This window comes from Mirounga leonina, unplaced genomic scaffold (assembly GCF_011800145.1).
Source record: "Mirounga leonina isolate KUSES-001 unplaced genomic scaffold, KU_Mleo_1.0 Mir_114, whole genome shotgun sequence".
Classification (NCBI taxonomy): Eukaryota; Metazoa; Chordata; class Mammalia; order Carnivora; family Phocidae; genus Mirounga; species Mirounga leonina.
The window spans coordinates 23,721,822-23,738,371 of NW_023270265.1; the positions used below are offsets into that span (position 1 = coordinate 23,721,822).

At 39.8% G+C, this 16,550-nt stretch overlaps 1 protein-coding gene across 3 annotated transcripts in view; it reads right to left on the reverse strand.

Annotated features, from left to right (window-relative positions):
• Nucleotides 1-16,550, reverse strand: part of ARHGAP19 (Rho GTPase activating protein 19) — a 59,511-nt gene that overhangs the window by 3,924 nt on the left and 39,037 nt on the right. For all 3 annotated transcript variants that reach the window (XM_035026263.1, XM_035026245.1, XM_035026254.1), the window contains 5 exons: nt 16,369-16,434; nt 14,495-14,686; nt 9,630-9,725; nt 4,343-4,453; nt 3,723-3,801 (listed from right to left, as the gene is read on the reverse strand). In XM_035026263.1, the coding sequence (XP_034882154.1) occupies nt 3,723-3,801; nt 4,343-4,453; nt 9,630-9,725; nt 14,495-14,686; nt 16,369-16,434 (544 nt within the window). The remainder of the gene's footprint in view (nt 1-3,722; nt 3,802-4,342; nt 4,454-9,629; nt 9,726-14,494; nt 14,687-16,368; nt 16,435-16,550) is intronic.

Sequence of the window (16,550 nt, forward strand, 5' to 3'; positions counted from 1 at the left end):
TACTTAGTATTTTCTACAAACAGAGTTAAAGAGCTTAACGGAGAATTTATGACTTTCTACCAAGTAAACACCACCTTGTCCATGTGCCCTAATCTCAGTTCATTAAAACAACTTAATGGCAGTAACAGCTACCGCTGTGCTAAGTACATATTTTGCGCCAGACTCTGCTCTGAGTTCCTTTTGTTCATGACCTCACTTATCTTCACAACAATCTGTGCATGAGATAGCGCTCTTGCCATGTTACAGGGGAAGAATCTGAAGCCTACACAAGTTAACTTTCCCCAAGATAAATAGATATAAGCAGCAAAGCTGGGAGTTGAAACCAAGCCTAACTGAATGCAGAACTCATGGCTTTACCACCACTACGCCTCTCAGCAGCGAATGCTTACTAAATGCCTACTAGAGGTAAGGCACTCTCAGAGGTAGAGGTAGAAGGAGAGGTAAGGTACTCAGTACCGGGAGGAAGAGAACAGAAGATAGGAGGTCACAAATGTATTCTTAAGTCTGGCCCTTGTGTTCCAGGAGAGAAACTAGCTATAGATATCAGACAATACATGTGAAGTAAATAACTACAATAGATCATACTAAATGTCAACATTTTAGTACCATCAATAAGAGTTCAAAGGAAAACGTACATCTGGCTGGCTTAGCCAAAGGTTTCAAAGAGGACGTGTGGTTTAGGTTGGGCTTTGAAGAATGGGTAAGATTCTCACTACTCAAAATAATGCCCATTAATAAGAAGATGCTAAATCGGCAGTTCTCCTCTGGGGGTGAATTTGCTCCCTCCTCCCCAGGGGACACTTGGCGATGTTTGGAGGCATTTTGGTTGTCAAAACTGGGGAAAGAAGGGTACTACTAGCATCTAACGGGTAGAGACCAGGGGAAACTGCTAACCATGGTACAATGCACAAGGCAGCTCCCCACGACAAAGAATTATCTGACCCAAAATGTCCAGTGCCACGTTGAGAAACCCTGTGCTAAAGAAATGTCTTTTGGGAGTGTAATCGTGATGATGATAATAAAACTGCATTATTTCCCTCAAATAATATTCCTTTTACAAAATCACCATCAAAAACCTCTAGTTAATATTCATTGTATAGAAGAATTAGACGGCAAGTAAGTGGATCTGTGGCCTTGGAAACTGGAAGAGAGTTCAGATCTGGAGATGCAGGTCTGGGAGCAGTTATCCTACAGAGAAAATAGAGCTGTGGGTTAGCCCAAGCTGCTAAGAAGCAAAAAGCAAGAGCAGAGATAAGCAGAGAACTCAAGATAGAGCACTTAAAAACACAAAGAGGAGGGGCACCAGGATGGCTCAGTCAGAGGAGCGTCCAACTCTTGGTTCCACTCAGGTTGTGATCTTGTGGTGCTGAGAGTGAGCCCTGCATTGGGCTCTGCGCTCAGCACGGAGTCTTCTTGTCCCTCCCCTTCTGCTCCTCCTCAACTCCACTCGCGTGCTCATTCTCTCTCAAATAAATAAAATCTTAAAAAAAAAAAAAAAAATGAAGAGGGGAGGGGTAGGCCAGCAATTTTAAGCTACCACAGAGGTGGAAAAGAATTCACAAGGAAGAACAAGAATAGGGTAGCATCATGACAGCCAAGGCAGGCCTTTCAGGATGTAGGAAGTGACCAAGGGGAGAGAAGAATGAAAATGCCACTGTCTAATCCAATCCAATCCAAAGTGTTCATTATGTGTGGGCTCCCACTTTTCTGCATCACTTTTTTTTTTTTCAATTTTTAAGTAGGCTCCATGCCCAAAGTGGGGCTTGAACTCATGACCCTGAGATCAAGAGTCACATGCTCTGTTGACCAAGAGACAGCTGGGCACACCTGATTCACTCACATGTTTGAGAATCTAATAAAACTATATATGTCTGTCCTCCAGAAAAATGTACATAGGCACCTACACATAAAATGACATCAACAATACCAGGAACTTGATCAGAGCCCTTAGGAGGTCCACACATAATAGCTCAAGAATCCCTGCTCTAAATCTTCTGCTAAAATATGAACTTGGCTTATTTCTTTAATGCATTTCTCTCTCCTGAAAGTATAATTGTCAATATAAAAAGACTTACCATTTCTTGATTCTTTTCTATTTTAAAGATTTTATTTATTTATTTGAGAGAGAGCAAGAGTGAGAGAGTCACAGAGGGAGAGGGAAAAGCAGACTCCCCGCCAAGCAGAGAACCCAACACAGGACTCGATCTCAGGACCCTGGGATCATGATCAAAGGCACATGCTTAACTGACTGAGCCACCTAGGCGCCCCTCTTCATTATTTTCAAAAATGAGAGCCACAAAAGATGTTAACTGATAAAAAAACAATGTATCCCTCAAAAATAACTTACGTGTAGTTTTGATTCACGGATACATACGATTCATGATTCACGGATATATACGTAGAAATATTTAGACACGAATAACTCAAACACGTAGAAATATTTAGACACATGTAACTCAAACACCCAACTCCCCTCAATCAGACAGACCTGCCTGCAAGTCAGAAGCAAGATGGAAAGAAAAGAGCGTTCAGATACTTCATTAAAGGATATGGAATGAGACTATACTGAAATCTAATCTTCTAGAAAAGAATAAAGATTTATCCATAAGGACTGGACTTTGGTTCTCCTTCTATTGCTGATGTCTCAATAATTACGCTCATGTCTCAGCAGTAAAATGCACATGTCAAACCAGAGATCACTTCATCTGCCACACAAGCCTTACAAAACAAAACAAGTCTCAGCCAGTTCTCTCTAGTCACAATGATGGCTACTTGTTAATGCTTCTAAAATATTATTTCAATTAAGCCTCATAAGAAATCTGTGAACTCCATATAACTATTATCCTATTTTCAGAGGAGGAGACAGGCTGAGAGAGAATGAATGGTTTGGGGGCATATGGGTGGCTCAGTCGGTTAAGCATCTGCCTTTGGCTCAGGTCATGATCCCAGGGTCAGGAATCGAGCCCCACATTGGGCTCCCTGCTCAGTGGGGAGTCTGCTTCTCCCTCTCCCTCTGCCTGTCGCTCTCTCTCTCTCTCTCAAATAAATAAATAAAATCTTTAAAAAAAAAAAAAAGAGAGAGAATGAATGGTTTTCCTGGGCCAGAGGAATGATGACTCAAATCAGGTACAGCAAATCCCCTGGTCCACCCCATGGACCACACAGCTTCTTCAGAGGAAAGGACAGCAGCGGCTGCCTTTTACCAGGAGCCTGGGGCAACCAGCAGTCCCCGCACCAAATAATCTTTTTTGCCCTAAGTATCCTCAAAAATATGTTGTATGATATGATTTGCAGGGTCCATCAGCTGTTTATTAGCTGGAAAGCCTCACTGAATAAACAAGGCCAAAGTCTACACAGAAAAAAAACATAACTATTCCGTGTTTATTGAGCATATTCTTAGCACTTCTGTACTTGGTTTCACAAATTAGTTTACACTTGCTTTTAATTTGCTTAACAAGAATTCTTAAGATTTTTTTCACATGTGACAAATCTGTCCAAGAATGCAGGGACCGTGTGGGTCAGTCTTCATAGCTCTGCCTGTCAGCACCTGGGACAGCGCTGAGTAGATGATCAATAACCATTTGCTGAACAAAGGCAAGGGCAAAGACCGAGCCTGGCAATTGTATGCTGCTTCTGACACTGGGAATTCAAACCACTACTGAGGGACTAGATGCAGAGAGGACTTACGCGGAGTAAGAACACAGAATAAGTACAATCAGTACCTTTTTTCCCCTCTTTCTTCCCCTCAGACCATTTCAATCTTGTTGGTGTCATCGTGACAGCTGGAGAGCCAGAAAATAACTGTAACAAAAACATTTTATAGTGGCTTAAACGCTCTAATGTCATTCCTACAGACAGACTTTACTAACAGAAGAATTATTTGCTTGTTCAGTTTCCATGTGAAGAGTTTTACTGAGGCTGATTATATTTATATCATTATGATATAATGATATTTATATCATTAGTCTTAACTGATTTTATTGCTGGCTTAATGAAGCAGCATGTGTGGGATACCCAGAAGGACTACCCAACAGATAAGGCAGTGCCGAGTAGGCCCAGCTCAAATGCTACCTGCCCCATAGAGTCTCCCAGTAAGAACTAGTCCCTCCAGCACTTTGTTTGCGGAGCTCTTTCACTGTTATTTGTCATCTCCGCATATGACTGGCTATATCCTCCTGGAACTCCACATGTGTTTCTTTTGACCATCAACATAAATGAAAGAATTGAGAAAAAGGCACAGTTGAATGGCCCAGAGAAACACAGTAAAACAGATGACAGTCTATCAATATTTCTCCTTCCTACAAATATACACAAAGAGGAAGTCCAAAGAACAGTATCTTACTAAGTTCATATTTTCTTTGCTGGCTCTCTTCAATTCACCAATGGCTACAGATTCCGGAGTAGGGTACTTGTTTTTCTTTTCTGACATCATCTGATTTCCCAGGACCTTCCGCTGATTTAGGAAGAGAAAATACGTGATTTATAAAGATCTACTATATCTGTATTACAGCCATACTGGTCTTTAAATCTACAGTTTCTTAGTTTAAAAGAATTTCAGATTTCTGATAAATTCTCCCAGGCCATCTTATACAAGGGAGGCCAAAGCATGTTACAAAAAACCCTGAAATCATTGCCTTTCTTTAGGTGATCATTTTTCCTCTATATTTAAAATAGCTGAAATATAAGAAACAGTTTTATAGTTGATTTAAACAAGCTAATGCAGGCCAATTACAGTGTGCTTCTGAGACCATTAACAAACAACCCCCACCAGTTATTTACCAGTATAATTTTTGCCCCCGAGATGTGTTGTCTCCGGCAGCTGTTAGGAGGCCCCTCCCTACTCAGGGACACTTCTGCTGCATCCACTCTAAGACTGCTTCCCTATCACAGGATTAGAAAACTTGGAGAAAGGCGCCTGGGTGGCTCAGTCGGTTGAACGACTGCCTTCGGCTCAGGTCATGATCCCAGGGTCCCGGGATTGAGTCCCACATCGGGCTCCCTGCTCTGCGGGGAGCCTGCTTCTTCCCTCTCCCACTCCCCCTGCTTCTGTTCCCTCTCTCGCTGTGTCTCTCTCTGTCAAATAAATAAATAAAATCTTTAAAAAAAAAAAAAGAAAACTTGGAGAGTCTTTTAAGAGTTTCTAATACAGCCACAAGAGTGTTCAGGCTTTCTTAAGGGGGTCACATGACCATACTGTCATTCAGAGCAGGACTAAAAGTCTTTCCTCTCTGAGCAGCTTAGAAACTGACATAACCTACTCTAACAGCTGACAGTGACAATTCTACCATCTTTGGGGAAACCTTCCCTTTTTTCTTCTTAGAGAGTAAGTTTAGATCCTCAAAAAAGAACTTAACAAAACTAGAACATTAAACTCTACAATATAAATCTTAGCAGTAATATTAGGAATATTCCAATGTAATAAATTATTTACATAAGAGAAATTCTAGAGGAAAAAGTGTAGCCCGAGAAACGGATCAAAGCAGAATATAGATCAAATAGCTAAAACACAGAAATGCTGGAAAAATGAGACCACTACATCTTCCTTTCAGAAATCAGCTATCCTTTCAGAAATCAGCTATCGTTTCAGAAATCAGCTATCACCTCAGAGTAAGCTGAAATGGGGATACCAGGAGCCACAGGACCGGCTATAAAGCTTCCAGTGAATTTTTTTTTTTTTTTTTAGATTTTATTTATTTATTTGAGAGAAAGAGATAGCGAGAGAGAGAGAGAGCACATGCAGGGAGGGGAGAGAAGCGAGGAGGAGAGGGAGGGAGTTCCCTGCTCAGCAAGGAACCTCATGTGGGGCTCGACCCTGAGATCATGACCTGAGCCAAAGACAGCCACCTAACTGACTGAGGTACCCAGGCGCCCCTCCAATGAACTTTTAAAAAGACATTTCAGGGGCGCCTGGGTGGCTCAGTTGGTTAAGCATCTGACTCTTGGTTTCGGCTCAGGTCATGATCTCAGGGTGGTGATATTGAGCCTCTCTCCCTCTGCCCCTCCCCCTGCTCGCACTTGCACCCTCACGCTCTCTCTGAAATAAATAAATAAAATCTTAAAAAAAAAAAAAAAAAAGGGAGCGCCTGGGTGGCTCAGTCGTTAAGCATCTGCCTTTGGCTCAGGTCATGATCCCAGGGTCCTGGGATCAAGCCCCGCATCAGGCTCTCTGCTCAGCGGGCAGCCTGCTTCTCCCACTCCCACGCCCCCTGCTTGTGTTCCCTCTCTCGCTGTGTCTCTGTCAAATAAATAAGATCTTTAAATAAATAAATAAATAAATAAATAAATAAAATAAGGGCGCCTGAGTGGCTCAGTTGGTTAAGCGACTGCCTTCGGCTCAGGTCATGATCCTGGAGTCCCTGGATCGAGTCCCGCATCGGGCTCCCTGCTCAGCAGGGAGTCTGCTTCTCCCTCTGACCCTAACCCCTCTCATGTGCTCTCTCTCACTCTCTCTCTCTCAAATAAATAAATAAAATCTTAAAAAAAATAAAATAAAATAAAATTTAAAAAGTGGAGCATCCCCTTAAAAAAAAAAAAAAGACATTTCATTACCCCATCACTATTGAGCAGAAACCACTATTATTAGCTCAAGTCTCTTCATTTATAACAAAAATAATTTATCCTTCTGTTTCATAAAATTTGTTAACATTTTTATTTAAAATTATTGTTCTAAAATGTCTAAAATTCTGATAGAATTATAAGCTCATTTATAATTCTAAAGTCCTAAATTCTCTTAGTAAAGAAATGGGCAGCTGCCAAGAGGATACTCCATATTTACATTTCAAGCCACACTTAGCAAGACATCTAAAGGCACTGCAGAACTTTCTTTCACTAGGAAGAGAAAACTACACCCATCTAGCTTCAGTTAAAGAAATATTTGTTTGTGGGGCACCTGAGTGGCTCAGCCGTTAAGCGTCTGCCTTCGGCTCAGGTCATGATCCCAGGGTCCTGGGATCGAGCCCCGCATCGGGCTCCCTGCTCAGCGGGAAGCCTGCTTCTCCTTCTCCCACTCCCCCTGCTTGTGTTCCCTCTCTCGCTGTGTCTCTCTCTGTCAAATAAATAAATAAAATCTTAAAAAAAAAAAAAAAGAGTTCAAGAACCTTTAAAAAAAAAAAAGAAATATTCGTTTGACACATAGAGAAACCTTTATTTGACTAATAACTTTTCTTGTTATCAATCAGCTCAATGACAGGAAGTCAAAGGGAATGACAGACTTCCAAGTAAAATGAACCAACAATGATGTTCATTTTACGAACTACACCTAGCAGTTGACTATACTGCTAGGGTAGGGTTCTAGCAAAATAAATTACTTTTTAATTATAGTAAAATATAAATAACACAAAATTTACCATCTTAGTTCATTCCATTCATATTGTTGTGCAATCATCACCACCATCCAACTCCACAACTTTTTCATCTCCCCAAATAGGACCTGGGTATCCACTAGACAATAATTCCCAATTCCCCCCAAACCCTTAGCCCCTGACAACCACCATTCTACTTTCTTTCTCTATGAATTTGACTATTCTAGGTATCTCACATAAGTGGAATTATATAGTACTTGTTCTTTGTGACTGGTTTATTTCATTTAACATAATGTCCTCGGGGGGCGCCTGGGTGGCTCAGTCGGTTGGGCGACTGCCTTCAGCTCAGGTCATGATCCTGGAGTCCTGGGATCGAGTCCCACATCGGGCTCCCTGCTCAGCGGGGAGTCTGCTTCTCCCTCTGACCCTTCCCCCTCTCATGTGCGCTCTCTCTCTCTCTCATTCTCGCTCTCTCAAATAAATAAAATCTTTAAAAAAAAAAAAAAAAACATAATGTCCTCAAGGCTCATCGATGTTGTAGCGTATGTTAGGATTTCCTTTCGGGGTGCCTGGGTGGCTCAGTCATTAAGCGTCTGCCTTCGGCTCAGGTCATGATCCCAGGGTCCTGGGATCGAACCCCATGTCGGGCTCCCTGCTCTGCAGGAGCCTGCTTCTCCCTCTCCCTCTGCCTCTTCCCCCTATGTGTGCTCTCTCTGTATCTCTGTGTCTCAAATGAATAAATAAAATCCTTAAAAAAAAAAAAAAAGGAATTTCCTTTCTTTCTGAGGCTGAATAATATTCCACTGCATGTATATACAACCTTTTGTTTATCCATTCATCTGTCAATAGATACTTGAGTGGCTTCCACCTTTTGGTTACTGTGAATAATGCTGCTACAAACATGGGTGTGCAACTATCTATTCACGTCCTTGCTTTCAATTCTTTTGGGTACATACCCAGAAGTGGAATTGCTGAATATTTAATTTTTTGAGGAACTGCCATCCTATTATCCATGACAGGTGCACCATTTTACATTCCCACCAACAGTGCACGAGGGTTTCAGAGTCTCCACATCCCCACCAACACTTGTTATTTTCTGGCTTTTTTAATAATAGTCATCCTACTGTGCCTTGCTATCTCACTGCAGTTTTGATTTGCATTTTCCTACAGATAAGTGATATTGAGCATCTTTTCATTTGTATATCTTCTTTGGAGAAATGTCTAAGTCCTTTGCCCATTTTTTAATTTTTTTTTCCTGTTTTTGTAAGAGTTCATTATATATTCTGGACATTAACTCCCTCTCAGACATATGTTTTACAAATATTTTGTTCCATTCTGTGAGTTGCCTTTTCATTCTGTTGATCACAAAGGAAATTTTGAGGGTAAGCAAGACTAATGTCTCAGAGGCTACTGCCCCCCAAAGATCAGGATTGAGAGTGAATTCTAAACTTCTATTAATGATAATAGCTAAGACCAAAATGAGGCTTAGATGATGTAGCAATGACTAATAATTCAGCTTAAAGAAAAAAATATATATTACAAGGTATTTATTTTTATTTTTCATTTTAATCAGAGCTCATTACTCTTGCTGGATTTATAGATTTTAATAATGTTAAAACAATTTTAAAAAGAAAACCAGCAGAACACAGAACTGTGCTTAATCTCTCTCCAAGTTAACCAGAACCTTACCTTAGTTTATGCCTGAAAATTTGAACCCCGTTATCACATTATCTACTGCCACCTGATGGCAATATGCCTTAACTACAAGTTCAGATCGTCCATGAGGACGTGTACCTGAACCCGCAAGCATGGTGATGGCAGCAACAGCACAGAAGTAGATACTGTACTTGTTTTAAAAACAAGATTTTTAAGTAATTTGATACAAAGGAAGAGAATATACAACTGATTAAAATATTAAGCTTACAGAAATTTGAGTCAACTCGCTAGCCTACCAGAAAATCCATTCCTAACCATTTCTGGGAGTCTGTCAACTCCCTCAATTCTCCATAGCTTTTGCAAACTGTGCAGTGAACCTTGTAGCACAAAGCAAACTCTCCTCACTGCTCAGGAATGGGGACTCCGTCCTCAGTCCCAAAGAGAAGGAAGGACCTTTCTTTTACTCTCTAATCGTACAGCCCCTTCTCCAAATCGAAACACAGCAAAATGCTGTAAAAACTAAAAGTTTTTCCGAATTCTATCCTTATCCTCTTACAAATGAACCCTTTACAGGATCCCAAAGAATAGAAGAAAACTGTTTACGCATAAGAAAAGTCAGACTGTTAAGCTTTCTCTAAGTCAATGCTGAAAACGACAGCACAGCATACCTACCTTAATAAGGCCACTGAAGGAACGTGAACGGGCTCTTTTCTGTACCCGAGGAGAAGATTCTCGCCCTGGCGTTTGGGTCACAGATTGCTTATTAAACTAAGAGAAAACATAAACATTTTACTATTATTTCCCCCATCAAGAGATAGGATTCTATGACAATCAAAAGCTAATGTAAATATCCAGAAAAGTCCAAAGAATAAGTGAGTCTGTACACATATGGCTTAGTAGGTTGGCAAGCAAATCTCAAAGGCAGAAATGATGTTGCCAAAAAAAAGTCAAAATTTATTAAATTACTCTAAGGAGACTGCACTTCATTTTCCTTTTTCTTATGTACTATAAGGTTGGAAGTATTACCCCTATTTTACAGATAAGGAAACTGAGACCCAGAGAATTATGTAATTTGCCCAACATCTCCAGCTGGTAATCCAGTTTTTTTTGCAGAAAGTATCTTGGACATAGAGAGTGACTAGCACAACCTAAAACAGTCCTTAATTTAACATAAATTGCATACAGAATAAAGAAGTTACTAAAGCTCTTTAAATGGACACCTATCATGACTGCTTGCCAGCATTATTATCAGAGGAAATACATCAAAATAAAAAGTGGTCAATTTTATCAATATCAGCTCTGTTTGATGGTATCTAACATGGAGAAATGGAAGACATAAAACACTGTATCGTCTTATTTAATGCTTTGATTAGCCATTCATCTCCCCAGTTAAAAAATAATGATATAGTACTTAATTCTTCTACTTGTCTGCCTTTTCTAACTATAGTTTTTAAATATGTGAATTGTAATTTTGCAAATTTTTATCAGTTCAGGTTCAGTTCTGGAGGTTTAAAAAAAATGACACTTTTCATACATATTATACAGGTACCAAAAAGCTCCCAAAGTTAATTATCAGAAAATTTAGTCACTTCTAAAGAGCTCAGAAAGCAAGCATCCCTCCTGGATATATTGGAACAAGTGACAAACCATCATTTCTGATAATGTTGGCAGGTGCAAGAAGGGGGGGCTCTCTTGTATCCAGCTAGTGGGAGCATTAATAATTTTCTGGGAAGCTATTTAGCAATGTGTGTCCAGAATCTTTTCAAAACGCATTCAGTAGTCCCCCTTTATTCGTAGTTTTGTTTTCCAAGGTGTTACCCATAATCAACTGCAGTCCAGAAGCAGATGATCCTCCTTCTGATGTATTGTCAGAAGGTCAGTAGTAGCCTAATGCTGCGTCACAATGCCTACGTCATTCAGCTCACTTCAGCTAATCACATAAGTATTTTACCATCTCACATCATCACAGGAAGGATGAGTATAGTGTAGTAAGGATTTTGAAAGACAACACATTCACATAACTTTTATTATAGTATACTGCTATACTTGTTCTATTTATTAGTTATTATTGTTAATCTCTCACTGTGCCCAATTTATAAATTAAACTTTATTGTAAGTATATGTGTATTTTAAAAAACCCACAGTATATACATGGTTCAGTACTATCTGTGGTTTGCAGGCATCCACTGGGGGGTCTTGGAATGCATCCCCCATAGCTAAGGGGCAGGAACTACTGTATTAAAAAATACACACTACCTATGAAGTTCTTACCCAAAAACTAAATAAATAAAACTAATTGGTATTCAGATCAAGCTTCTAGAATTAGATCTAACTACAAATTTATCATAAATATAGAGGATTGAGGAACATGTTCAGTAACACCACAAGGGTGCAACCAGCAAAATCTAGACTGTGGAAAACAAACTATATGGTTTCTTTCACAAACAAAGGGCAGAGAGAGAGAGGGAAAGAGAATGTGTGTATGTGTGGGTCTAAATGCAGTGTAGTAACCTGGATTAGGTTCTGGCACAGAAAAAGGGTATTAGCAAAAAAACTGCTAAAATCTGAATAAAATCTCTCATGTTAATAGTAATACACCAATGTTAATTTCTTAGTTTTAACAATGTTAACGTTAGGTAGAGTACCTTAGTGGAGGGTACGTGAGAACTCTCTGTACTATCTTTGCAATTTTTCTCTAAATCTAAATTATGTCAAATTTAAGTTTATTCAAACAAACTTTGGCAATTTTTTAGGGGGAAAACAAGAAGAGAGGAGAGAAAGGGAGACCTATATATTAAAAGGGACCCAACAGCTATTACCAGAAAAAAAAATGCATACCCTTTGGTCATGCCACTTCTAGGGAAAACTCTGCAATGAAAATACCTATGAACAAAAATTTATAAGCTAAAAAATAATCTAATTCCCAAATGTGTCCAATAGTGGACAAACTGTATATACATTAAGTTATATGTAATGAAATATTATGCAGCTGTAAAATGTTCACAGCCTTTTAACAACATGGAAAATGATCATGATATAATGTTAAATGACAAGGATAGGAATTTTAAAAACTGAATATATATTATGATCTCAAACAAAAGGAAAAAAAAGTCAAATACATGTTCATGGAAAGAAAATAATCATAGAAGAAAATACTCCAAAACTTTTATCAGTGGTTATCTCAGGATGATTACAGGTGATTTTCTTCTTTACACTCTTCTGCAGGTTGCACTGCTTCTACAGTGAATATTTACTATTTTTATAATAACAGAGGAAAATCAGGAACTAGTAAAATTATAGTTTCGTCAAAACAAAGTGGCAATATTTTATTTTTTTTATTTTTATTTTTTTTTTAAGATTTTATTTATTTGACAGAGAGAGCACAAGCAGAGGGAGAGAGAGGGAGAGGCAGGCTCCCTGCTGAGCAAGGAGCCCGATGTGGGACTCGATCCCAGGACCCTGGGATCATGACCCAGGCCGAAGGCAGCTGCTTAACCGACTGAGCCACCCAGGCGTCCCCAAAGTGGCAATATTTTAAATGTAGGCAAGGAGTTCACAAGCATGCACAAGAAAATGCTTATGCTGTAATGTTTAATGAAAAGAGAGAGACTGGGGCGCCTGGGTGGCTCAGTCGGTTAAGCGGCTGCCTTCGGCTCGGGTCATGATCCTGGGGTCCTGGGATCGAGCCCCACGTCCGGCTCCCTGCTCAGTGGGGAGCCTGCTTCTCCCTCTCCCTCTGCCTGCCGCTCTGCCTACTTGTGCTCTCTCTCTATCTCTCTGTCAAATAAATAAATAAAAATCTATAAAAAAAAAAAAAAAGAAAAGAGAGAGATCAAAGAAAGTATGTGGTATGATCCAAACTATGTAGAAATTTATCAATAGGAAAAAGATTGAAAGAAAGATCCAAAATGTTAACCCTGGTGGGATGAATGATTTGTTTTCTTCTTAACCTGCTCTATGAGTTCCTATTTTTCTAGAAAGAGCAAAAATGATGTCAGTTTTTCCTTTGTATTATCTTTAAGCTTCTGCTTTCTTTTTTCTTTTTTTTTCTAAAGATTTTATTTATTTATTTGACAGAGAGAGACAGCGAGAGAGGGAACACAAGCAGGGGGAGTGGGAGAGGGAGAAGCAGGCTTCCCGCTGAGCAGCAAGCCCGATGTGGGGCACAATCCAGGACCCTGGGATCATGACCTGAGCCAAAGGCAGACGCTTAACGACTGAGCCACCCAGGCGCCCCAAGCTTCTGCTTTCTTGATGACAGAATTCATGACACTTTGCCCCCCTGAACTGCTGTCTTAGTTTCCATCGAGAATAAATCACTACATCGCTTTGAATCTGTGATAATACTCAGCCAACACCCTTGAAAATTCCAGTCATAACACAATTTGCTAGATATCAAAGTAACTTCAAAGAGTGTAACAGAAAACTTCTCTTGAAGGACTCTATCAATTGTTAAGAACAGCTCAGTTCAACATTTTCTGAGCACATGGTTATGTCTGGCCCTATGCTTCAGATTAGGCATAAAAAATAAATAAAAACACAAACTTCCCTCATGAAGGTCCCAGTTGAGTAAGAAGTCAAGAAGCTGACTTTGCCTGTTCAGCTAAAATTCAAGAGGGATAGAGACAAAATAAATTTCCCAAGAAAGAAACTAACGAAATCATTGGGATTTACTCAAACTACATTTTGAGTCTCAAAATGGCAAATGAGAGACCTAATTTTGCTCCCGTTAACTCCAAAATAAACAAACTTAGCTACCAGAATTCCTACTTTCTAATATCAAACTAGGTCCCTGAATTCACAGTGTTTTCTAACTGTAAACAACTCATTAGTAAGAGCTACCACTTTTGCTCTGCTATGCCAGCCACTTTACATAGATTCTTTCTAATCTTTATATAGTCATGAAACATGGACATTTCAACTACCATTTAAAAAATAAGGAAATTGCAGGGCACCTGGGTGGCTCAGTCGTTAAGTGTCTGCCTTCGGCTCAGGTCATGATCCCAGGGTCCTGGGATCGAGCCCCGCATCAGGCTCCCCGCTCTGTGGGAAGCCTGCTTCTCCCTCTCCCACCCTCCCTGCTTGTGTTCCCTCTCTGGCTGTCTTTCTCTCTGTCAAATAAATAAAACCTTAAAAAAAATAAAAAATAAATAAAAAACAAGGAAATTGAAATTCAGAAAGATTAAATTATTTGCCAAGAAAATGTGAAGGATTTAAACTTTGGAGCAATATATTGCAACTGCTGGTTCTCTTCTCAGCATGCCTGGTACATGACCAAAATTAGAGAAACTCTAACCATACTTGGATCCTTCTGTTTAACTCTAGAAATAGAAGAGCCTCCACCCTTTTCTGTAATGGGGCAGTAGTACAGAGACTGACGTTGAGGTTCCACTGACAAGTCTGCTTTCCTAAGCCAAGCCAAGCTTGGGCCAATAAGAGCCAAAAATTATATGAGATTCTTAGCAATATTCCCTAGTGATTCCACAACCTTGATCACAGTCCTAAAGCCCCATCACTGTTTCTGTGCCTTCAGGTACCTGTCTAATAAGTTGTTTCTTCTTCGCTGACTCTGGCATATTGTGAACATGTTGGAACAACTCTCTCAGTGCCTCTTCTGTACGCTGCTGGGTCTCCTCCTGGTGAGAGCAGGAATCTACCCAGTTCCGTTTCTGAGATTTTGCCCGTTGGAAGGACTTAGTAGGACATGAAGCTATCAGATCAAGATCATCCTAGAGAAAATTTTAAAGAAACGCGAATTAATATATCCTGCCAGCTTTGTTTTCAGGTTCCCACAACCCCTGAAACAAAAAAGGAGGAAGAAGTGGGGAGCGTGGTATACTCTTATACTTAGGAATAAGAAAAATCTAAATATAATTATCACATGAAGAGAAACCTGTAATTATAGACTATATTAATAGCCCACTCCCAAGACCTCCCTAGAGAACCTAAATTCATTTAGAATATTGCTACCAAAAATTATATTTATATGAGTTCAATTTTCAAAGCCTTTTAATTGCACATAACTCTCACTGCTTTCCTACAAGGTAAGCAGGGAAAGTATCATCATTCCCATTTGATAGAAGAAAAAATTAAAGTTAAGCTCTAAGTTTAAAGTCATTTAGATACTAAAGTGACAGACCCATCCTGGAGACCAAGTGCACAGGCTCTTGGTTGGTGCTCTTTGCTACACACAACAATATGATGGGACAACTACACAGCAGTGGTTGAGGAACAGAAACACCTCTCTAAGAAAAGCTACACTCCAGGGCGCCTGGGTGGCTCAGTTGGTTAAGCGACTGCCTTCGGCTCAGGTCATGATCCTGGAGTCCCTGGATCGAGTCCCGCATCGGGCTCCCTGCTCGGCGGGGAGTCTGCTTCTCCCTCTGACCCTCCCCCCTCTCATGTGCTTGCCCTCTCTCATTCTCTCTCTCTCAAATAAATAAATTTAAAAAAAATCTTTAAAAAAAAAAAAAAGGAAAAGAAAAGCTACACTCCAGTTAAACTAGTTGAAATCAAATACTGTTTTCCTGGTCACACCAAATATTTACTGAATGAGAGGTAGAAACAAAGAGAAGCAGAAACAACAGCATAAGATGACAGCATAAGTTCCTAACCAAGACAGACTAAATAGAGATCATCAAAAAGTACTTGTGTAGGGGCGCCTGGGTGGCTCAGTTGTTAAGCGTCTGCCTTCGGCTCAGGCCCTGATCCCAGGGTTCTGGGATCGAGCCCCGCATCAGGCTCCCTGCTCCACTGGAAGCCTGCTTCTCCCTCTCCCACTCCCCCTGCTTGTGTTCCTGCTCTCGCTAGATCTCTCTCTGTCAAATAAATAAATAAAATCTTTAAAAAAAAAAAAAAAGTACTTGTGGAGTTTTTTTAAACTTCTCAGTTTTAAAGCTTAATAATTATACATAATCTTATTAATAAGCATCACACATTTGCTTTCTAAGCTCATGTGGTCTCAAGTCTTTGAGACGTTTGACAGAGTGTTACCACTGAACCTGAAATAAGAATGTATTATCGAAAACCATGATTTATTGCTGTAAAATATTTAATACATTTGCTATTTACAGCCTGTTTATATCATATGCTATAAGAATGCACAGGGGCTTTATGAAAACCTTTAAACATGCAGTCTATGCCATCACTCATATGTAGGGGATACCATCCACCAGTGTAACACCTCTGAAAGGAAACAAGAAGATTCTATGTGGGGGCACTTTTATTTCAACATATAACTTTCCTCTCAGTCTTTTTCCTTATCTCAAAGTGACTAGATAACTTTGAACTATAACAGCAGCAACATTTTATTTTCCATGGCTTTACTCTGATTTCACACTTTGTTTTAAAACTCCACTAATCTTAATTAACTGTCTCCTTGTTTGGGCTAAGAGCAGTTTCCTATTCTTACCTTTGATGCTTGAGTTCTGGAGCCCAAATAGTGCAATCTGGCACATTCCCGAATATAAATAGGAGCCTGGGCAGGATATAAAAAGAAAACCAAGAACAAGTAGTTAGCAGTATCTAAAATTCTTTCAGACCACAAGAATAGTGATTCTCGAAATAATATGACTGGCAGATTATTTCAGAAAA